Here is a 22,433-nt window from a genome sequence, read left to right as displayed (position 1 = left end):
GGGCTGTGGCGGGAGCGTCAAGGGCTGTTGGGGTCGGTTGCTTGGCAACGCAGACGCTTCCTCGCTTCCGGTGCGCCACTTCCGCTTCCCTTTTTCTCCCCGCGCCCCGCTCTCTCGCAGGAAGCCCGGCTGAGGGCACTTTTTTCCTCCCTCCGGCTTCCGGTTGCGACCGCAGAAGCTTTCCCCGATTTCCGCTTGCTCGGGTGCGCCGCGTCCCCCGCGCCCCCCGCCCCGCGTTCCGGCCCCGGCCCCTCCCTGCCGCCGTCCTCCCTCCCTCCCTCCCGTGCGCCGCCGCCGCCGCCGCCATGCCCGGCTCCGCGCCCCGCCACATCTCGGTCTTCCCGTCCCCGCAGGAGCTGGGCTCCTCCCTGGCGCAGCTGGTGGCGCAGCGCGCGGCCGAGGCCGGCGGCCGCTTCTCGCTGGGGCTGTCGGGCGGGAGCCTGGTGCGGATCCTGGCGCAGGAGCTGCCCTCCGCCGCCCCGCCCGCCGGCCCCGCCGCCCCGGCGCGCTGGGTCCTGGCCTTCTGCGACGAGCGCCTCGTGCCGCCCGAGCACCCGGACAGCACCTTCGGGGCCTATAAGGTGCCGGCGCGGCGGGGCGGGCGGGCGGGCGGGGACCCCGGGCCCCTGCAGGGGAACGGGCTCCCGGGGACGGGGGGACAGAAGTTACAAGTAACCCGGTATAAGTGATCGGAAACCGGTTCAAATCTGTAACCCTGCAGAAGTTCCCTGCACGCAAACTGCTTTCAGAATGGCCCAAACGGCTTTCAGATCCACCTGGGTGGGTGTTGTATCGGACTGAACTGACGGAGGTGAAATCGGTTTCTTAAACATCTGCCCCCCGATCTCAGGGAGCGAGATCTGTGAGCAGAGAGCGGGGGTTTGGTGACCCGTGGCCCCTTTGTCGGGTGCTTCCTGAGCAGGACTTCGTGGGTGCCCAGCGGAGGCATCCTGCGTTCGCAAAGCTCGAGCTCTCTAGGGTGGGCTCAGATGTTCAAAGAGCCCAAGGCGGGATCGATGTCAGCCAGCCACACCGTCTTCTGTGCGCAGCGTAGTTCACATCGACTCAAACAGGGCACACGTCCCCCCTTTGGTGGAGGGAGCAAACCTTAGCCTAGTTTTGCCTATTTATACCAGTCTGTGTGCGCCAGAAGTCTGTTCTGTTACAGGTACAGGCAGACTGGTTTCTGATCACTTATACCAATAAAAATGTAATGTCTGTACTGGGCCCACCCGTGTCAAATTCAGCTGGTCTGTAGGCACGGCTCTGCCCTGCCTTCTTTGTTACTGATGATCACAGCCTTGCCCCGAGCAGCAGTCCCTGCAGCATGTGCAGCTGGATTACTTCTCCAAGCAGTCAGCATCTGCCAGCAACAGCGTGAGCCAGCAGGGTGCTCCCAGCCTGACAGAAAGAGAAACTGAGGCAGGGAGAAAATGCCTGGCCTCTGGCCACACAGGGGAGCAGGGACATGGCTGGGGGAGAGCTCCAATGTGCAGTGTCTGCCGTGTCAAATCCAAGTAGGTTTGCAATGCCACATATCACAAAGCTCCTGAATCCAGTAACACTGAGTTAATAGCAGTTACAGTCTCTGGCTCTTGCAGATGTTGTCCCCTGCACAAGAGCTTGGAAAGAAATGTGGTAATTTTCTTGATTGGTGGGAAGGAAAAAGGCTCTTGCATAAAACAGTGTGGCTTTGTTCCTGGTTGTAATTTTGTGGGACTGGATTGTTGTTTCAGACTCATCTCCTCTCTAAGATTTCCATCCCAGAAAACCAAGTGATTACCATTAACTCTTCGTTACCTGTTGATGAGGCTGCTTCAGATTATGCTGCAAAGTTAAAAGAGGTGCAGTAATATTGTTTTGTGTGTCACTCTGTCAAATCCGAGTTAATCAGTCACTATGTTCTTAAAAGTCATAAATTAGAACCCGTATTTGCATAGCTGTGTTGCCACTAATGATGCCAGATGTTAAAAACTTTTGAGTTTAATTTATTTTTGGCTGCAAATACCGTTTGCACTCTTGTGGCTTTTTAGTCAGTTAGAAAAATTGAATTAAATTTACTTGAGGTTTAGGTTCTAGTTTGAAGCTTCAGTATCTGAATTAGAAATATTGTCATAAAATGCGTCTCCCCACAGATGGAAGCATGTTATGCTAAAGTATTTTAAAAAATAAGATGCTTAATAATGTAATTCAGTAAAAAAATAAATGCATTTAAAATAAAATCTTAACTTTGACCTTAAATTCAGTCGTTTTCTCCTAAATTTGGTTTTTCTACAATAGCCTCTTTTTCTCCCATATGTCTTTGTTAATAATTTCCCCAGAAGACTCTGTAGAGAGCTTTGTGCTTTAAAACAATTGGGTTTAACAGAACTGCTCTTAAATGGACCAAATTATTGAGCTGCCAAAAGAAACTGATAAAGTTAGCTTGGGATCCTAAGAATCAGCTTTTCAAGATATACTGAACCAGTTGAATAGCCCAGACTCAGGTGTGATTTAGGCTTTTTTTCTGTTCAGTGCCCTGGTTTACTCTTTGTTCGATTTAATTTTTCTGGGTTTGTGTTCCTTTCTGCAGGCCTTTCAAGGTGAGAATATGCCTGTCTTTGATTTGCTGATTTTGGGAGTAGGGCCAGATGGTCATACCTGCTCTCTGTTCCCAGACCATCCACTTCTCCAGGTGAGATTTTTAGAGCTAGAGAGGGTATACTGTATAGTAGATATCAATGATGCATTTTACTAATGAGTCTGATGAGACATGATTTGTCTGCTATAGTTTAAACTTTATGGTTGATAGATATATGCGTACATGCATGTGGTTGTTCCAAGCTGCTGAAGAGCTTTGCGGTGGGATGAACAGCTGCAAAGATGATATTTTGAAAGGAAGGAGGGAAGGGAAGGAAAGCTGCAGGAATCTGACTCTTCTTACAGGCATTGTCCCCTTAAGTCTGCTCCTGCATTGTGATTCTTGCTGGTGCCTGGTGCCCCTGTTGAGCCTCACTGAAGCCACAGGGATCTGTCTGTATGGAGTCTAGCTCACATCTGGCTGAAGGTTTTTAGTACTGATTTGTGGCGATGTGGAGCTGAGGCCTGGTACTGATCTTTAGTCTCATACAGGCTGCCTTTTAGCTTGACCCCTCCCTCTGTACCATTCTGACAGATTTTCACATTTCGATTTTGTTTTTCCTGGCAGGAGAAAGACAAGATAGTTGCCCCTATTAGTGATTCTCCAAAGCCACCGCCAGAGCGGATAACGCTAACTCTGCCTGTTCTGAATGCTGCGCGGACTGTGGTTTTTGTTGCTACAGGGGACGGTAAAGCTGCCATCTTAAAGGTAAGCTTTCAAAATGAAAAGTTGTGGTTCTTTTTTAAAATGAAAAGCCCCAAATCTTTACAAAATCTTCAAGTTAGTCAAAAAGACATCTTCTATTGGAGGATTAAAAGGCTTGAATTTTTTTAGCCAGCCCTACAATGTGTGCTTGGTTTTTATGAAAATCTCATTGGTCGTCTCATTGTGTGGTTTCCCCTGCATTAACAGAACTGATTAAGATAATATTTTGTTTCTTTGGACAGCGAATTTTGGAAGGTGATGAGGCGAACCCTCTCCCTGCTGCTCTTGTCCAGCCTCATACTGGGAAGCTGCACTGGTTTCTGGATGAGTCTGCAGCCAAGGAGCTGACTGTTCCCTTCGAGAAGCACTCTATCTTGTAGAACCAAATGTTCAGCTGGGTTTCAGGATCGGGATCCAGTAGCACTGACTGCAAGACCTGCAAAGAGCTGGCTCTGTAACATTCCAAGTCAAGGACTCCACATCTGGTCGTAGTACTTGGGAGTGGCACTAAACTAATGTTGTCTTTTTTGTTTCTCTTTTTAAGCAAGTGGTACTTTGTGGAGCACTGTATAATCTCTTTGGTTGGGGAGGGAAGATATAGGGTGCTTGTGTTTGATCTCTAGCTGCAACTGGAAACGCTTGGGATCGCGGAGGAGGATAGTGTGGTGCAGTCTGTCTTGTGAACGGTTCATGTGGTGTAAAGTGAATACACAATATTAAAGATGTAAATTTCAGCCCTTTGGCTCTTGTGTGCTCTATCTTTGGGTAGCAGCTTTGCTTCATTAGCAGCTCTAGGCATGAGCTTTCAGCCCTTATTCTTGTGAAGGAGCAGTCTTGGGATTTGGGAAGTTGTTGATTCTGGGGCTTTTAATGCTCCTTCAGGGGAAAGTACTATAGATGTCTGGGTGATGGGAGGTTTGTTTGGAAACACAGCAAACTCTTTGGAGTTGGGGTAAATGTTATTCCCAATTTACTGGTGAACAAACAGTAGAGGATGGTGAAATATTTATACAAGGAATCAGAGCAAATCTGTGGCAAACTGGGAATAAAACTCAGGAATCCAAACTCCTGTTCCTGAGCTGTAAATTGAAGGTCACATATTATAGAAATGATGTGCAAAAGCTGGACAGAACTTTGGACAAACAGGAAGGATTGAAACCAGGTTTTTGACCCAGGACATGTGCTTTCTGTGGGTATATCCCTTTCCTTTTATCCAAATAGATCCAAAAGAGGGTCGTGCTAAGGGACTGGTCCAGACAAGACTTTGCTTATCCTCCATGGATCAAATCCCCTGTCTCTTTCTAACAGTCAGCACTGTATAACTTCTGCCACTTCCCCAACAGCATTTTCTTTCTTGGTCTGGGATTCTTCTCAACACCATTGGATTCTGCTGTATTCATCTCCTAGTTCATAAATTCCAGTAGGATTAGGCAAAAGAAGGCTGGTTTGTGAGCTCTTCTCTTCACCCTTCTGTCAGCTTTCATTAAAAGCAGCTGTACAGAGATGCAGATAGACTCTGACACATTGACATCTGTGGTTCTTGCTGCTCCTTGTCTCAGAATCTCCTGACTCTTGAGGCAGCTGCAGTCTGTGTGCAGAAACAGGAAACAGATTTAGTAACACACTGTCAGGCAGAAATGCACCTGTACTTTCTCCCTAATCTGACTGAGTAAAAGCTGGAGTTGGGAGACTTAGAAGACTGTTGCGTGTGTGTGTTTATGCTTTCTGCATTTGTTATCAGTCCTCCTGCTTTTGTGTCGCATTCATCTTTCTCTCATTCGCTGGGGGTCTATTGCATGCTTCCCCTCATACCTGAAGTAGCCCTTCCATTTACTGAATGCCCTATTTTGTCCTAAAAATTGCGTCCTCTGAGGGCCTGTTCCTATTGTGTCTCACTCATAGGCTCTGCAACCTTCCTTTTCTGCATTACTGTTCCAATTCTTGCCTTGATCTTGTTTAACTTAATCTGTGAGGCCCTGAGTGCATTCCACTCCTATTGACTTGCATTGGAGTGAAAGGTACACAGCATCTCCTGAGATTAGGCAATTAGAAGCACTCTTCCTTTTCAAAAACTCTTCATGCTTTCTTAAAGGACACTCCCCAGAAAGGATGCAACTGCCTGTTTCACCTTCCTTGAAAGTGCAAAACAAGACCCAAATTCCTGGTTGGGGTTTGGAATTAGTTCTGTAAATCATAATAAAAGAAAATGGCATCATGCTTATTCTTGCCTAATTCTAGAGCTCTCTTTTTTGGAATGTGAAAACAAAGAAACTAGCAAAATGCACACATGCTCAGTGGGAATTCTGCATACAACTGGTGGTTGATAACATGTTCCTTCAGATATCTGACAGATGCTTATCCTGACTCGCAACTCTCACAGGCATGATTTAAGTAGGTTTTGAGTTATATGAGCAGTAAAAGAGTCTGGAAATAATTCCTCAGATGGAGCAAAGAAGCATGTCTGATTAGTCTTACTCCTTATACTGAGTGTTGTTTTACAGGACACTGCCAACTCTTCTTCATCTCTGCTGTATGGTCCTGGATCATCTCTTGGTGATTCTGAGGCCATTTTTCCATAAGATTTTTGTATTTCATTTATGTAGTTTTCAGTTCTGTTGCTTCTTGGTAGAGTTCTGTTTGGCTTTTCAACTGATGAATGCTCCAGCTCAGAGAGAGCAGAGCATTTCCTCTTTCTACATATCCTGGGGTGAGGTCGTTTAGTCATTGGAAACTGCCTGATGCACAACATTAAAAGTAGAAGATCACTTAGTTCAATTTAATCAGGAGAAGCAGAAACTCTGTAAAGGAACTGAGAACTGAAAACAGGTGCAAGGCAATGACCTGTACAGTGTTTCCATAAGAAGCTGTTCTTAATATAAACTCTGCTTTCAAGTTCTGAAATGCTTCAAAAACATCCTAACGTCAGACACTGCTAGATTTGGTCACTGTTGCTTGGTTTGCAAATGAAATTATCTCTGGCTTTCAATTCTTGTGGAGGGAGTCCTTTAATTCATTGTGGGATGCTTTGCATTGCTGGTGGTCAGAATTGTGGAAGGAGCAAGAGGGATTTGCAAGTAAGCTTGGGGCACCTGTGATTAAAATCTTAGAGCAGATTACATCACACCCAATGACTTTATAGTCTGCATGTCCCCAGCCACCATAAATCCCAACTCCAGTGCAGTGGGACTTGGTGAAAGAGAAATCCTTTTTTCCTTCCTCTGCACAGGTGAGGTTGCTGTAAGCAGAACTTTTCCTAGGTGAGAAATTGCTATTTGCACCTTGCAGTATATTGAAGCAATTTGGTATTTTTACTCTTTGGTGTAAAGTTCCATTGTGCCTAAGATTACGGCAAGGTTGTTCCACTCTATTTAATAATGAATAGAGCTATTGACACAGTTATATCAGCCATGACCACACACAGACCCTCTCAGGATTAACAACAACACAACAATCCTGTAAGTGGCTTAAACCTTTTCTTAACGTTTGTGTCTAAGGTATGGGTGTGGGGCTTGCAGTGCTGCTGTCTCTTTAAGACCTGCTTGTGTGTAGGGGTGTGGGTGTAGGGGCTGCTCTGAAAGAAATATTTGAATATTTATGAGCGGAAAATCTGGAGAAGAATATGACAGAAAGGGGCAATCCCTGCTGCAGAGCCTAACAAATTGTTCTGTGGGGCAGCTCCTTTCTGCTTAGGACTTTGGACAGGAAGCTTAGGAAACGGGAAGGATTACAGCGTGGAAGATGGGAGGGAGGTATTCTAGACCACTAGGTGGAAAGCAGCGCAGGTACTTGAGAGGTAAGGAGTGGCTTTTACTTGTTACTGTTTTCAGCATCAAAGTTTGTGTTTAATTACATAATTCAGCTGATGACTACCTGATGCCAGTGAGGACTCAAAGGTTAAAGCCTGGCTGCCATTTAAATACCAATATTCATGTTTACATACAGCTGTTATAAAGTGCAAACGCTGTCTGCATCACTCCAGCTATGGCTTGCAGGTTAGTAATTCATAAGAGTATTTGCTTGACTACTTAAGTTCCCATCCTGGCCTCTGCTCACCTGGACAGCAGGAGAATTTGTTTGGGCAGATAGCTGAGATGATCTATTTTTTTAGGACATCTTCACTACAGAACAATCAAAATCTTGGTAATCAAGACAAGTAGTCCAAGTATTTGTAGTGAAGATAAGTACTAAAGCTTAATTTAATTGTGTCCTCCTGTTGTCCTGCAGCCCTTTCCTGCTGAAGATTGTTTTTATGGTGTGTATTCCAGCTAATGGGAAATGTCTTATCTATATGGTATATTTTATAATGATGCCAATTTGCATTTCATTAGCACTTTATCATTCAGGACTCCAAAGTACACCAGTACCAGTATACAGGAATCTATTCACCAGTGAGCCAGACCGAGCAACGGGAAGATAAGAGCTTCAGCACAGGTTTGGGACTTGGTACCCTGTGGGACCTGTGTTGCTGCTTCTATTGTTAGTCATCTACAGTTTATCTTGTACTACCATTGACCACCATAAACCTTTCATTGACCAACTGGCACCACGGAGGAAACGGGAAGTATAGGTTACTTGCCTAACTTGGAACCAGACAGCAAGAGGCCTGGCAAGGTTAAATAAGTAAAATGGTAAAAGCACTTGGAACAGGTAGCATAAGAAGATAAGGTGCCCTTGTTTCACAGTGGATTGATTGCATGTCCTCTTGAGTCCCTGACTTAATTAGACTGTATTTGTTGAAGGAGCGCATTTGCAAATCATCAGGCACTGTTAAGCTCAGGACTAGAGAGACTGCAGTGAAAACACTTTAAAAATTGTTATATTGCTGGCTATACATGTACAGGGGATCTAGGACAAGTGAGAGAGCATTATAAGAGTGGATTTGGCTGTCCTTAAGTTTTTATTAGGATTCCACTTAACACTGTAGGAAATGAGCCAGTACACTGGTGAGCTGTCACAAGCAAGCTGCACTGAACCTTGGCAAGACTTCTGGTCTTGCACCATTATCTCATGGAAGTGGTGAATGAGACCAGAAGTTTAAGACATGGGGAGTGTCCTTCCCAAAAGTTACATAGGTGGGAGTGGGAAGAGCAGAAGGGGGTGAGTGAAAATTCAGTCTTGAGTGTTTATTTTTCTGTGCAATTGTTGCAATGGCTTTGTCTTGTAAGGGATGTAAAAACCTTTGAGTATTTTCCTTAATAGCCTCCCAAACCCTCAAGTGTGGCTCCTGAGCACCTGCTTCTCAGTGCAAACCTTGTCTAGGTTCATTTTTGGGGCCTTAGTACAGTGGTCTCAAGTTCTTTTCTCCTAACTATTGCTGTCAACCCCCAGGGCTTGGAAGTGGGGGCAGGTTTCACTCACTTGCATCAATTAGATGCCTTGGACCTGACTTCCCCTCACCTGGCACCTTGCATTGTCCTTTTATACCTGTGCAAAGTGGTTGTAACACACAACTATTCTGATCTGGTGGCATTTTGCACTCACTCTGCGAAGGGACAAACAACAGAGTCAGGTGATGGAGAATCAAGCCCACTGGTTTCACAGATGAAGTCACTATTGCCAAAGCTACTTAACAGCTGCTTGGTAGAGTGTCTGTAGCAAAAAGATTTTGAAATCTCTGTTGAAGACATTGCCTGTGCCACAGATCCCACAGTATGTCGCATCCATGTAAGCAGCCTCAGTGGTACCATTAAGCTCTGACCAAGACTCCATATAGAAGGTAGTGCAATTGCTTGCTGCATTGCCTTCCTTTCCAGTAGCTGGCAGATTTTGCAGTGGTCAGTAGGAGCACAGCTCAAACCTTGCTGTGCATGGCTGGAGAGCTGCCAGTGCTGGCTCTGAATTCTGATGGAGACACGAAACCAAATTTAGGCTTTGATTACTGCTCTCTTCCATAGTAAAACAGCCTGTGGCTCAAAGACTTTGAGCTACTCAGGCAAACATTGGTGGGGAAAAAAAAAAACAGCCGTTCTCTGGTTCTCTCCTTGTGAATGGGCCTGTGTGAGAGAGCTGGGAAATGCCTTGTTTTTAGATGCTTGTCACTTCCCCCCACTCATTGTGTTTGAGCCACATTTTTCTCTGCCTCTTCATGAGTCTCCAGACTAAAGGGAGTGGGGTAGGGAACGTACCACAGGAAACCTTCAGAGCTCCGTACTGTGGCTGCATTGTCAGCTTCGTCTGAGCTCACAGAGGAATCCTGGCATGACATTTCGATAGCTCGGCAGCTGTTACTGAAATCGTTCCCTTGTTCTCATCTCTTTCTAGTCAGGAGAAAGAATTTATTTGGAGAAGCAGTGGCACACAGGGATCTTTTATCTTTTAATAGCATCAGACTCTTTGACATTCAGACTCCCCTCCCTCATGTTTCACTTAGACATTTTTCACATGCTGCACTGACTGAATTTCCCTCTCATGTTGTGCAAATACAGGCTATTTGGGAATATGGTCCGGGGAATACAACAAGAAATGGAGACCTGGGGTCCCTGGCTTCTATGTATCCTTGTGGGCTATCTGTGTGGCCTAATGGAGCACAGTGCAGAACTATCTGACAGCTCTGAAAGAGCTCCCTTGAGCATCAGAAGCAGTTAATGCTGTTGCTGGCTAATTAGTCCTGGTTCTTCTCAGCAGAGGTACTGAGTTTGGCCAGACTGATATGCTTATGTGACTTGCTTCAGTAATGGGAGCTGTTCCTTCCTCAGCTACAGCAAGCAACCCCCAGAGTGGGCTCTGTCCTAGTGTTTGCCAGGCCTTCTCTCTACTATTGCTTTCACCTAGACGAGCAGAGGGTTCCCAGTATTGGCTCTATGTGCACTGTTTCAATTCCCCCTCTCAGGCACGTTGCTTCACTCTCAGACTCTGGCTGTAGCTTCGCAGCAATCCTACGGTCCTGTGGTGCAGCCAGCATTGGCCTAGATTGGCACCCTTACACTGGAGTCCTCGAGGGCTTGTGTTTCTGCATCTGAACTTAGCAGCCTCCGTCCCTGGGGTCTATGTTAGTAATTCTAAAGCTATTTTTGGATGAGGGGAACAATGTTAATTAGACACAGATGCCTGCGTCTCCTCCTTCGGGAGAGCAAGTGCTTAGAGAACTTGGCTGTCCCTATTCACTCCCAGGTTGCACAGATGCCATGGTGAAGAACTTCATGCCCTATTACCAACGACAGCTTGCAGCTGCTGTTCTGAGAGAGATCTCGAGGGAGTTGGACGCGCAAAGCAAACCCACTCTGCAGCTGCTGCAGAGTCAAGTAAGTACCTTACAAACCTGAATACAAGGCATAGCTGTGTTCCCCTGGAAATTTCTGTCCTTTTAGCAGTTGCTATAAGATGAATCCTACAGTGGCTGCTTCCTTGTCCTTTGCACCTTTACCGTGTAATTGGCTATGGGGGTCCGGATTACTGATTTGAACAGGAAGGGGCTGCTTTGTCTTTTATACCCTGGCACTGAGTGTTCAAAGGCATCTTAAGATCCGTTGTAATGGCTGAGCCATATGCATAGAGTGTACCTATGGGTGTATGTGCTGAGATGGGCAGTTTGTACCTGTATGTTCCCTCTGCACACACCCCTCTCACTGACTTGTGGGAGCAGAGAAATCACAAGAGAGGTACTATTTTATCAGGTACACTACAGAAGGATTTTTTTCTGCTAGAGTCACTTGAATTGCTGGCTTCTCCCTGGGTGCTCCTGTACTTTCTAGTATCTTTCAGTACTGTAAGGGCTGCAGTGTCATTAATCTCTGGCATGCATTTGTATGTGCTGTCTCATAAGACAAGTGTGAGGATATGAACCTCAATGACCACAGCATGGGGATAGGAGCTGCTGGTTTCCATGTTGTAAGCCTTGTTGTCCTGCCACTAGATGTCCTTGTTCAGTTGCCTCATTGATGATAGCTGATACTACAATTATTATCATTGCCATAGTTCATGTTCAGGTCTGGGAGACATTGTGCTGGGTGCCGCACAACCAAGAACAGCTTAATACCTCTCCCAAAAATCTGTACTTTCACTGCTTTTTCCTGTCTTGTGTGTTCTCAGCTCTGGAAGCCACCTAACAGTCTTCTACATGAGGGATTCCTGACCCAGTATCATGGGGACTCCCACAAGTGGAAGGAAAATTATTTCATCCTGTTGGGAGATTGCAGGCTGGAGTGCTTTGATAGTAAAGAGGTAAACGTGCTTCTTCTGTTCTTAAGTAGTTTGCAATTGTCACCCAGGTCACAAAAACCTAATATCACAGTTTGTGGGAAGAATTTTGTCCTTGAACCCTCACTGAATGCTCATTTGTTTGTCTGCTTTATCAGGCTTGGGGGAAGGGCTGTGAGCCCAGAGAATCCACTACTCTGTCTGGGTACTTGCTGGTGACCACATGGAGGGAGTACACCACACTGGTTAACAATCTCTGCCAGGGATTTGTAGGTAAGTCTGTGATGTTTCCTGCTGGAGACACGTATGTGTGAATCAGAGATATATAAGCAGGACTGCAGCTGTCTCAGCATTACATGAAAAAGTAATACCAGTTCTCCATAGGAAGGGCTATGTATCTGACCAATGGATGCTGTCTGACTAGAGGATGTTGTAATTCCTTCATCTAAAAAAAGAAAGAATCCAACATGCGGAAGAGTCTTGTTATACATGAACAGGGGCCTCAATGCTCCTCCGGCTTCTGTGCTGCTTAGAGCTAGAAATCACAATGTAAATGAAACATTATGTTGATGAGGGTCAAACACTATGTTTTCAGGATCTCCCTGTTTATACCTGCTGCCTTCTTCCGAATGATTTTCTGTCTCCTTTTTTTTCTCTTTAGAAAATGCCTGTATTTAGCACCGTTGGCAGGCCACAGGGCTTTGTTTGGCCAGATGAAGAAACAAGGTTTTTACAAGGAAGTGATATGAAATTAGAAGCAGCTGCAGAGAGATGTTGCCAATGAAAGAAACTTAAGACAACTTATTCTACTCTCTTTTCAGGGGAAACTATCAGCTCCTAAAAGAAACTGCCAATGTACTCCTTAAAGTTACATGCAGTTATAGCAATATGTTAATTGCTGATAGCTTTTTATATTATTATTATAAAGAGTCCACACTCAAAATTTCTAACAGCAAAGGAATATTTCCAGTCTGGAAAGAGTTATTAGGAAAGGAAGTAAGACTTTAACAGGCGCTTTCAGAACAGAACAGATTGTGTTAATGCTTGCTGTACAGGAGCAATCTTGGCCATGTATAGTTTTGACATATTTTCTAGAAGATGCTAACGAAAAAAAAAAAAGACTTGGTTTAAAGCAGCTGTGCAATTCTTTGGCTGAACTTTACTGCATTCAGCTTCCGAGCAGTATTTTTTCAGCCACAACTTATGGGCCAAATCCTGACTAGTATTAATCATTTACGATTCCCTCTCTAACTTCCTTAGCTAGCATGTCTCAGGTCACTTGCAGAAGACAGGATTTCCTCTTGGCACTAAAGTGGCAGTCTTCAGTAAGAAATACCAGGGTCACTAAGAGTTATGGGGAACATCACATGTTATTTCTAGAAACAGTCAATTCAAACAGTCACTGTTTGTACCTATTTTGGTGCTTTTCAAGGTAATTACTCCCATGAAGACCAAGACCCTTTAACTGACCCTCCAACAGAGTTTCTGCTCTTCCTCTACCACCCGCTCCGAAAGCATCTTTGTCTTTGCACAGACTCTGCAGAATCCCAGCATACTTGGAAATCTGCCCTTCAAGATGGGATCCGATATTGCAGTACAGGTAACACCCGGAAGTAGCAGCATCTGCCCCATTTGCAGATGTTGCCTCAGGTGCAGAGAGAGGAGTTCTAGTGACACGAGGATCATCAAAAACACAGTGAAGTCCTTTTGCTGAAGGTTTATCTATGAATAACATGACACTTTAGAGACCTCTGAATACTGGGTTTCTGAACAAGTAAGCGCTAGGTGCTGATGGGAAGCTCCAAGATTTGAGAGACTTTTTTTTTTAATACATAGCTAGATCTGAATGCACAAAGTTTATCATGTTTTTTTCTAACTGATTTGAGCTAAACAATACTGAAATTAACTGGTGTTTGGGATTCAGTTTTACAGAGGAGGGACAATGTGGAGGTTGAAGCGTTCTTGGAAGCTGTGCGGTTTTACAGGCAAGGAAAAGGTAGCTACAAAGTTGGGGATCTTCTCCTGGGAACAGAACCAGAGGTTTGTTTAGTACTGAGAATTCCAAGACCAAAGATCTGTTGTATGCACCATGCAAATAGCTTGTCTAAGATGACCCCCTTTTTTTGGGTTTAGATTCTCAGTAATGTGTTGGTGGAGGATTTGTTGCCAGTACTACAGTCGCAGGTCCTCCCAAATCTCAAAGGGTCAGAAAACAGGAGGAGACAGACCTGGTGTCAAGTAAGTCCATGGGGCAATACTCACCTCTGATACTGGAACACTGTCTCATTTAATTTTTTGGAGACTATGACTGGGGAGACCATGCAGAATTTGTATATAAAGCTTAAATTTTTTGCCTCAGAGCAAAGATCTGTTTCACTGCCCCCACCCCACAATCTGTCTGTCTTTCATAATGCCTATAAAACTGTTGCCTTTGCTGTAATGTATTCTGCAAAAGTAAACCAGAATATTTAGAATGTGATAGCCATGTCATCTGCTGCTTATGGCTTCATGTGGATGAAAAAGATGATGTCCCAAGAAGTGATTATGTTGACCTTTGAGTTGGGCCAGGTGGGACTGACTTGACTAATCCAGAGCCAACAAACTCAAGTATTACCATATATAGGGGGAAGAAAACAGGCTAGTTAGCAGTGAGCACAGTGACCCAACAATAAACTTGTATACAACAGCACCACCAGATAGTTCCCCTGATCACTGCATATGGCTTGTAAGAAGACTCTAACTTTTCCCCTATTCTTATCTCTCTTTTTCTTCATCTGGTCCCCACTTGGCTGGTCCAGTTCCTGGAGGAAGTCTACATGCTGGTCCTCAGCCAGATTTCTAGTGAATTCCTGGATTTTCAGAAGGAGCAAGAGAAACTCCATATTCAGCTAGAGAAGAAGATTCGCCCTGACCTGGATCAAATGCTGACTTTAAAGGATCAGATATCCAGAAAACTCCAAGGTTGAAGGAAAAGTGGGCAAAGACCCAGGGCATGTAGTGTTTATTCTGTGAAAGTGTAGTCTTTGCTTTTGGCATTTTGACTTTCTCAATTCTATTTGAAATTCTAAGAATTGTGCTGTATTGCAGTTGGAGTAGGAATGCATTTGTTATGAAGAGCTGGTTTGAACATTGCCACATAAATCCTCATTTCAGTGTTTATGTTTAGATCATATTGTGACGTGTGCTCTGTAGTCTTGTGCTTTAGCTTAGTGAATCCAGATCAGTGTGGATTCCATTCTAGTTCTTTAGGACAAACTTAGGGATTTTGATTTTTGGCAGCTGTGGTGCAGAGCCCAGCAGAGTCCTGCTGTCGGCAGGAAGTGGAACCTGACTTGGATTGTGTGATGGAGGAGCTCATGCATCCGATCAGCCAAGGATTTGATATGGTACGTTCACGCTTTGTGGACAGAGTTGACGAGATGATCACAGTTGTCCAGAGCTCCTCGACCTCCGCCTTGCAGAAGGAGGTATGACATGGGTGATTTTATTTGATTTATATGCTGCCCTCACGGCAGCTCAGAATAAAATACGATAAATTATAAAAACAGAAAAAATATTAAAATAAATATTAAACAGACTCCCTAAACAGTGCCCCAAAACTTAACCCGGCCTGCCAAAAGTCTGCCCAAATAAGAGGGTCTTGTATCATTTCCAGAAGATGTTCAGGCCTGGGCTCTGATGGGCCACAAGAGGGAGAGAGTTCAAAAGCTTGAAGAGTAGCTACTGAGTGTGACTTCCCATGCGTTTTCACCAAACAAGCTCGGTGAACACATGGTACTACCTTGCAGGAAGTTGCTCTCAGATGATTTTAGGGATTGTGATGGAATGTAAGCGACAAGACGGTCCCTTAAATATGTAGGAGCCCAGCCATTTAGAGCTTTAAAAATCAAAACCAACACCTTTGAATTGCCTCTGGAAAGTGCAGACTCTGTACTGTGCTCCTGGCGAAACCACCCCCCATCAGAAGGTGGGCTGCTGTGTTCTGCACCAGCTGCATCTTCTGGATGGTCCTCAAGGGCAGCCTTAGGTAGAGTCCATGGGAGTTGTCTGGGCTTGGTGGCCAGATCTGAATCTGAAAGAAAATGTCCCTAACATGAAGCTGGTGAAAGGAGGGCCTGCTTTCTCTTCATCCCCTGCACAGCACCAAACACTCTACTCTCTACACTGAGAATAGAAGCTGAGTTCCACCTGTCTAACTGGCACAGGAATGCAAATAGACCACGTACTTCTGCATGCTGCCTCCAGCAGTAGCCAGCTCAGGAAGCTTCAGGTGTATTCTCCCAATTGCATTAAGCTCTTTCTGACTGCTTGTGAAAGCTTATATTCTGAACTGCGAAGTCAGTGTGCTCCTGTGATCCAATTGGTGCTACATCATGGTTTGACTCTTACTCCAACACCACAAATGTAGCCTAATAAAGGGAAGCGGCTTTAGAGAAAAATGTATCTGAACTTCTCTCAAAGATTGCGGGGGGGGTTCTACCTGTTCATGAATTACTTTGGGGCACATACTGTGAGCAAAAGTCGGCTCCAAAGACAAGGGTCAGACTTGACATCCTTTTTGTAGTGGTTTGGAGTGAATAACTGCTTAATCCTGACCATTTCCCATATAATAACAATAATTAGCAGTTACATAGATCACTATAGACCTAGATCACTATGGGCACTGTACACAACTTAACTAATTCTCCACTGCTCTAATACAGTTTCTCACACTTGGGAAAATATCCCAGAACCCTGGATTCATGCATCTCTGTTACGAGAAGGCAGAACTCTATAAAGACAGCCTGCAGGGATTGAAGGAGAGATTTAACTTCTACAGCATGACAAGTTTGGTCCTCGGAGCTCAGAACCTCATGCAGCAGGTAAATGATGAAACTGAGAGGACAGAATTGGGAGAGGCCAGCATGCCATTCATAGTGAAGTAGGGAGAGAGAGCTGTTCAGGTACTCCCTGTATGTCTGTCTCAGAAATGGTCAATTTTTAGCTATATTTTCATGGTGTCTTTGTTCCCCTGGGCATCTGCATGATTCAAAGAGATTGCTGAGAAAACTGGCTGGGCTGCCCAGAAGGCAGGGAGAGGTAGAAATGAGCTTTGACTACAGGACTCTGAATATCCAGGATCTGCTACTCATTTAAGTGACTTGCTTTTGTAGCTGATGCAGAATTCGATCCATACATTCCAGCAACTTTCAGAGCAACACCTGAGCATGGCAAATAACCGCAACCAGATCACTCAGGTTCTGGAAAAGGTCAAGGGTCGGGTGCTAAAGGTAAGTTTCCAGAAGATGTTGCTTGGGATTGTCTTTTCTTGGGATCTCTCAACTGTCTTCTAACAAATTTAGCAGTTGAGGGACACTGACAGCCCTTATCCCCCTGCTTTGCTTCTGGCAGGTTAGGGTACCTCTTGGTGTCTTTGGATAATATGCCTTATTGTTATGCAGAAGGGTTGTTGTTTAGTTTTATGAATAGGTTAGACAAGGACTTGTATGGGGTGGTTTGGATAGGGAGCATCCTGCTTTGAGCAGGGCGTTGGATTAGATGACCTCTGGAGATGTCTCTTTCTATGATTCTACGCTCAGATTATCACAGCACTTCCGCTGTACTTGAACCCTTGATTGCTATGCTCCCTGTGTATCACAGTCCCTGAGCTGTCCCAGGTGAAACAGATACAGCAGTGTTCTGAAGAAAGCACCTCACTGCTGCACAGATTCCTTCTTAAATGTGGTTGTGCTTGCCTTTTAGAAATTTGATTACGACAGCAGCTCTATGCGGAAGCAGTTTGCTCAGGAGTGGCTGCTTCAGATCTTTCTTCCCTTTCTACTGAAGAGCCTGGAGCCCCAGTGTAAATTGGTAAGCCTGAATCTGAAAGAGGGTGAAAGGGGCCCAGACCTCAGCTGTCACCTGATGGTGCTAATACAAGTGGATTCTATTCTGTTCTTCAGAAAGTCTTTCCAAGCCCAGTAGATTTCAGTAGGCTGACAAGAGAATTCTCTTCCCAGTAGCATCTCTCTCTACAGCTTTACAGCCACACTGGTGGGCAGGACTGAAGAGAGAGGAGACTTTAAACAACTGTACCAGGTCCTTAGTGCCAAAACTCTGTCTAAATGGATGGGAATCCACTCATTTCATATAATAACATCTGGCGTATTGTGTCCAGTTTTGCCCCCCACCCCCCACTATAGGAAGGGCATGGACAAGTTGGAGAGAGTCCAGTGAAGTGCAATGAAAATAGTTCAGGGTCTGGGGCACATGACTTGTGAGGAAAGGCTGAGGGAACTGGGCTTATTTAGTTTGCAGAAAAGAAGACTGAAGGGGGATTTAATAGCAGCCTTCAATTACCTGAAGGGGGGGTCCAAAGAGGATGGACCTGGACTGCTCTCAGTGGTGGGAGATGACACAAGAAGCAATGGTCTCAAGTTGCAGCGAGGGAAGTTTAGGTTGGATATTAGGAAAAACTTTTTCACTAGGAGGGTGGTAAAGCACTGGTAATGGGTTACCTAGAGGGGTGGTGGAATCTCCATCCTTGGAGGTTTTTAAGGTCTGACTTGACAAAACTTTGGCTGGGATGATCTCATTGGGGATGGTCCTGCCTTGAGTAAAGGGTTGGACTAGATGACCTCCTGAGGTCCCTTCCAACCCTAATTTTCTATGATTCTATAACACGTATGGGCTAGTGGTAATTTCCCCAACATTTTTAACCTTTACCTTCTCCACCACCAGTCTGATCCAATGCCTTGTACAAGGAGCCTTGAGCCTAGCTCGATTATCCCTCCTGACTTCTGTGGAGTCTGAACTGTCTCATGTAAATACCTCCCATTTTGATTGCTAACCATGAAATCTCCACCATCCTTGTGAAGGTTGTAAATAAGCATGGCATGTTATATATGGAGGGCCAGCAATAGTGACTGGATAATCAAGTTAAGTTACAGAAATTACAGAGTATCATCAGAATTAAATGCAAACATTTATCTTCCAAAACAGTGGGGAATGCCATATTTTGGCTCAACTCAGGTGCTGTCTGACCAAAGACTGGCCCTGACTGTGTCTCTGACATGTATCTGTTACTGACACTGGCTGACTTCCCTTTTTCCTACCTGCTTTGGTAGGAGCTGCCCAAGTATGAAAGTTACGTGTTTGCTGACTTCAGTGACATCATAAACGTGGAAAATATTTATGAAGAAATGGTTCTGGCTATATTGATGGAGGCAGTCAGCAAAGGTAAGGAAATGGATTTCACCTTAACATTCTGTAACAGACCAAACTCAGCCCTGTTTGGTGCTTTACTCTCTGCTAAAGAGAGGATAGATTATACTAACTAAAAATGTTTACAGAAGCTAATCTGTAATATTCTTTCTGCAGTATGGCTATTTTTTAAAAAGACATTACATAGTGAGTTTCATGTTTTCCTATTCAAAACATTTTCCAGATGTTGTCTGTGGTTAGTTCCAGGATTCCAGTGTTGAAATATCGTGCTTCTGCCAATCTTCACTCTTTTTTTCTCTCCTGTTGCCTGGAGCAACAAAACTTCTCACTGGCTAGTGTGGAAATAAATCCCATTTTACAGCCATGATGTCATTGGAAGGCTGCATATTAGTTACTTTTGTGTTTTTAACATTAAATAGAAGAGCCTTTATGCTAAAGCTGCATCGTTAATGTGCTTGTTTTAGAGCCAAGTCTCTGGCCCATCTGCTTGCATTGGCTCCTCTGAACAAACCAGCCCCAAAGACCATTTTAAGTCTCTTAAAATCTGCTTTTGTGAAGGATGAGCCTGCTGTGGCTGTGCCATGTGACAGCCTAGCTTCCCTGTTAGAAAAGAAAATGTTGAGCAGCGAGTACTCAAGCTCCATCATACAGGATAAACAAAATATCATGTAGGCATGTGTACAGGACAAGGAGCCACATATAGGGTTGTATGCAGTGGAGTAGGAGCAAAGATAGAGAGTGGAGGAAGATTTGGTATTTCTCTCACTTTTTACTGTTCCTTGTTTCAGCCCTGAAAAAAGCCTCCAGCCAGAACAGACACAATCTTTACAGTGACAGCTTCTCCTGTGTTCCGGACAGTGTGGACAACCTGCAGCGGGATGCGGCCTCTGAAATGAGGACAGGAGTTGAAGGTGGTAGTGCTCCATCAGACATTGTGACCCTTATCCCGTCTCATGTCAGAGAAACTGTGTTAGATGTGACAGAATGGGACTATGAAGGAGGCTGTGCTTGGGTTGCAAACTCTCCAAAAGATGAAGGCCAGATCTGCCTACAGGTTTCCACAGAGGCTCTCTGTACAGAAGAAAAATCTTTGTGTGTGTCGCCTGATGACAGGAATTGGAGAAACCAGGTCTTTGGCCCAGACATGCAGAGTGAAAACAATGCTAAGATGGACAACCTGAATAAAAACAAATATCATGACAAGTCATGGACCTCTTCTACAGGCACCAAAACCCCACAAGAACCAGACTTCACAAAGGAATGTTTTGCAGACAAATGTGTAGCAGAGAACTTGCAAGAGGAATGGGGGAAAGTAGATCAGGGAGGTCAGAGGCATACTGAAGGTTCAGCATGTAATCTAGCTTGGAATAAAGATGCAGGACAGAGTAGTAAGAATGGCAATTCTGAGAAAAAACAAATATATGAAGGATTAGTGCAGGACCTAGATCTCTGCACGGAACGTGGTGATTGCCCTGTGGGTGGAAGTACACCCTCAGCCAGGAACCGCCCAGCATCACAAACTGCACAGTCTGGCAAACCTTGGGACACCAATTGGCTTGAGTCCACTTCAGTGCAGGTTACAGATTTGGCCAGAGAAGCAAGTAGAGAAGATGGAAATTTAACAGATGGAAAATTACATGGAACAGCAACAAGTCATGTGGCATCAATTCAATGGGAGAGAGGCAGAGCAGGAAAAAATCAGTGTGGTTGGGAAATGGGCACAAAGATAGTGGACAAAGGTGAATCCAGCAAGGGAGAAGTTTGTAATGGACAAATGACCCATCTGTGCCCATTTCCTGTGAAAGGAACAGGAGATGCAACTCGCTCACAACAGCTGCAAGTGCACAGTGATGAAATGATCCATGAAGAATCCTACACTCCAGAGATGCCTCCTGCAATAAATCTGGAAACAGCTAAAAATGCCCAGCAGGCATTCAAGAATCATGGGGATGTGGATGGGCAGATCAAAAGCAACTCTAGTGCCTTTTTAATCACTGGGAGCTTGAGATATGAAGATGTACAAAGGACCCTCATCCCTGAGCCCGACGAAGCTAGAGAGATTGCTTGCAAGATCTCTCAGCCCCCAGAGGAGAACGAAGAGGAAATGCTACAGGCAGAATTCAGTGGGACAGATAGGACTGTGTTTCTCGAGAGCCTCTCCATAGCCATTGAAATGGAAGTATTCCAAGCAGATCTGCTAGAAATGGATCTTGAAGATAAGAAACCAGAAAAATTGTTGCCAACAGACAGCGCCTCTGAAATCTAAGTACAGAGTCAGATTTAACTGGCAATGACAGGCATGCTGCGAAGAAATGAAAAAACCTGACACATTCAGCTTTCCTGACATGAGGTGAATTCTTCACATCCCCACATCAACACGGAATTGAGCCCACTTGGGCAAAGGAAAACATAGAGGGACTGCAGGCCATGTGGCCTTCTCACCCCATGTGCCATCACCTCTACCTGATGAGAAACTTCTGGACCTTTAGCCAGTGGCATGGTAGCTGCAGGTCGTCTGCTGGAGGATCAGTATGTAGCATTGACCAACTCCTAAGAGGAGATGCAGCTATTTTCATCCTCAGAGCTGAAAGTATGTGAAGTTTGAGTGTGCTTCTCCAAGCAACATGAATTGAGAAGCTGAGGAACTGGAAAGGAATGGACTCCCCAAGGCATGTAATGCTCATGCGTGTTGTATGATGTACAGGCAGGCCTCGGACTTATGAGACAATCGGTTCCTGAAAACTGCATCCTAAGTCGAAACGTTGTAACTCGGAACCATTTTTCCCATAGGAAACAATGTAATAAATGGGGATTGGTTCCTGAACCGAGGCCTGATGCCCTATTTTCACCAAAAAAACCCCAGAATTTTGTACTCAATCAATTATAGATGAATAATATAGCTATATTAACGCATTTATTTTGTAAATAGCAATCATACTGACTTGGAAAGACTTCTCTGAGGTGACTTTGCTAGACTTTCTGAAGGGCTCTTGGTTGGACTTTTTGAAGGGTTCTTGGCTGGAGTCTTCTCGGGAGTCTTGTCTGCTTTCTTATAGAAAGTGTCCAAGCAAGTTTGGACAGATGTTCTCCAGGGACACGGGCGATACAGCGAACTCGTTTGCTGGTGTGGCGTTGCGTCAGATCAAGCATTGTAAAGTTGAAACCGATGTCAGAAAGTTGAAACGCGTGTACATTTATAAACTTGAAATGTTGGAAGTCGGGGACTGCCTGTATATCAGTCTGTTACAAAGGCCCCAAGCTCCCCATCCTCTCCCTTGACCCCCTTTGTGGCTTTTCTTTCTGCTTGTAAGAGATGACGCTGGAGATCTTTTGTAAGGGGCCTTGGTGGCAAGGTGTGCGCTCAGTACAGCATTTTGTAAGACGCTCCAATTACAAGTGTCCTGGAAAAGCGATGGAGGGAATCGACTGAATTCCGTAGTTACGGATTCATCTCCAGTACCCTTTGCCTAGTCTCTTCCAAAGCTCCCGTGCTGCTGGGCCCCCTTTCCTTGCTGGCTACCTGCCCCTGTGCCGCAGGCGGGGGAACAGGAGGTGGAGGAAGAGCTGCCCGGGACGGGCTCTGCTAGTGGGTGGGGTGACGGGTGGGATTTGGAAACGAAACCTGATCCCCGCCGGGGTCCCGGGAGAGCAGGGCGCTGATGGGGACTGCAGCGCCAAGCCTCCCCCTCCCCCCACAGCATCTGTCCACTGGGACTGGGGTGTCAGGGGCACGTGGCGGAGCTTGGCCGCCCCGCTCCTCCAAGGGGCT

General features: G+C 45.2%; 2 protein-coding genes and 1 long non-coding RNA gene across 4 annotated transcripts; 2 read left to right on the top strand and 1 right to left on the bottom strand.

Annotated features, from left to right (window-relative positions):
- The first annotated feature begins 225 nt into the window (after window positions 1-225).
- PGLS (6-phosphogluconolactonase) lies at window positions 226-4,059 on the top strand. The gene is made up of 5 exons (XM_006277069.3): window positions 226-581; window positions 1,737-1,844; window positions 2,573-2,674; window positions 3,188-3,328; window positions 3,568-4,059. The coding sequence occupies exons 1-5, from the start codon at window positions 306-308 to the stop codon at window positions 3,703-3,705; spliced, it is 765 nt and encodes a 254-aa protein (XP_006277131.1). The 5' UTR covers window positions 226-305; the 3' UTR covers window positions 3,706-4,059.
- LOC109282745 (uncharacterized) lies at window positions 3,823-22,301 on the bottom strand. Its single transcript, XR_002089769.2, has 2 exons — window positions 21,607-22,301; window positions 3,823-4,913 (listed from the first exon to the last, which is right to left on the bottom strand). It is a non-coding gene; the product is annotated as an uncharacterized LOC109282745 (long non-coding RNA).
- On the top strand, window positions 6,936-21,885 carry NIBAN3 (niban apoptosis regulator 3). 2 transcript variants are annotated; one of them, XM_019485702.2, is made up of 14 exons: window positions 6,936-7,118; window positions 10,436-10,566; window positions 11,354-11,485; window positions 11,620-11,734; window positions 12,894-13,061; window positions 13,386-13,501; window positions 13,595-13,699; window positions 14,260-14,422; window positions 14,741-14,928; window positions 16,165-16,323; window positions 16,615-16,731; window positions 17,204-17,311; window positions 18,568-18,679; window positions 19,453-21,885. In XM_019485702.2, the coding sequence occupies exons 1-14, from the start codon at window positions 7,064-7,066 to the stop codon at window positions 20,928-20,930; spliced, it is 3,147 nt and encodes a 1,048-aa protein (XP_019341247.1). In that variant the 5' UTR covers window positions 6,936-7,063; the 3' UTR covers window positions 20,931-21,885. The 2 variants fall into 2 exon arrangements, with proteins under 2 accessions (XP_019341247.1, XP_059588190.1); XM_059732207.1 differs by lacking the exon at window positions 6,936-7,118 and having other exon boundaries at window positions 9,054-10,566.
- Window positions 22,302-22,433: the final 132 nt, after the last annotated feature.

Source organism: Alligator mississippiensis, chromosome 8 (genome assembly GCF_030867095.1).
Source record: "Alligator mississippiensis isolate rAllMis1 chromosome 8, rAllMis1, whole genome shotgun sequence".
Taxonomy (NCBI): domain Eukaryota; kingdom Metazoa; phylum Chordata; order Crocodylia; family Alligatoridae; genus Alligator; species Alligator mississippiensis.
Note: the sequence above shows the minus strand (reverse complement) of the source record. Positions and strands in the feature narration are given on the sequence as shown.

Coding starts and splice junctions, on each gene's coding strand:
- PGLS (XM_006277069.3), top strand. CDS start 306: ATGCCCGGCTCCGCGCCCCGCCACATCTCGGTCTTCCCGTCCCCGCAG. Junction 2,675..3,187: donor CAGACCATCCACTTCTCCAG/GTGAGATTTTTA, acceptor TTTTCCTGGCAG/GAGAAAGACAAGATAGTTGC. Junction 3,329..3,567: donor GTAAAGCTGCCATCTTAAAG/GTAAGCTTTCAA, acceptor TTCTTTGGACAG/CGAATTTTGGAAGGTGATGA.
- NIBAN3 (XM_059732207.1), top strand. CDS start 10,369: ATGCCTGCGTCTCCTCCTTCGGGAGAGCAAGTGCTTAGAGAACTTGGC. Junction 10,567..11,353: donor TGCAGCTGCTGCAGAGTCAA/GTAAGTACCTTA, acceptor GTGTGTTCTCAG/CTCTGGAAGCCACCTAACAG. Junction 16,732..17,203: donor TCAAGGGTCGGGTGCTAAAG/GTAAGTTTCCAG, acceptor CTTGCCTTTTAG/AAATTTGATTACGACAGCAG.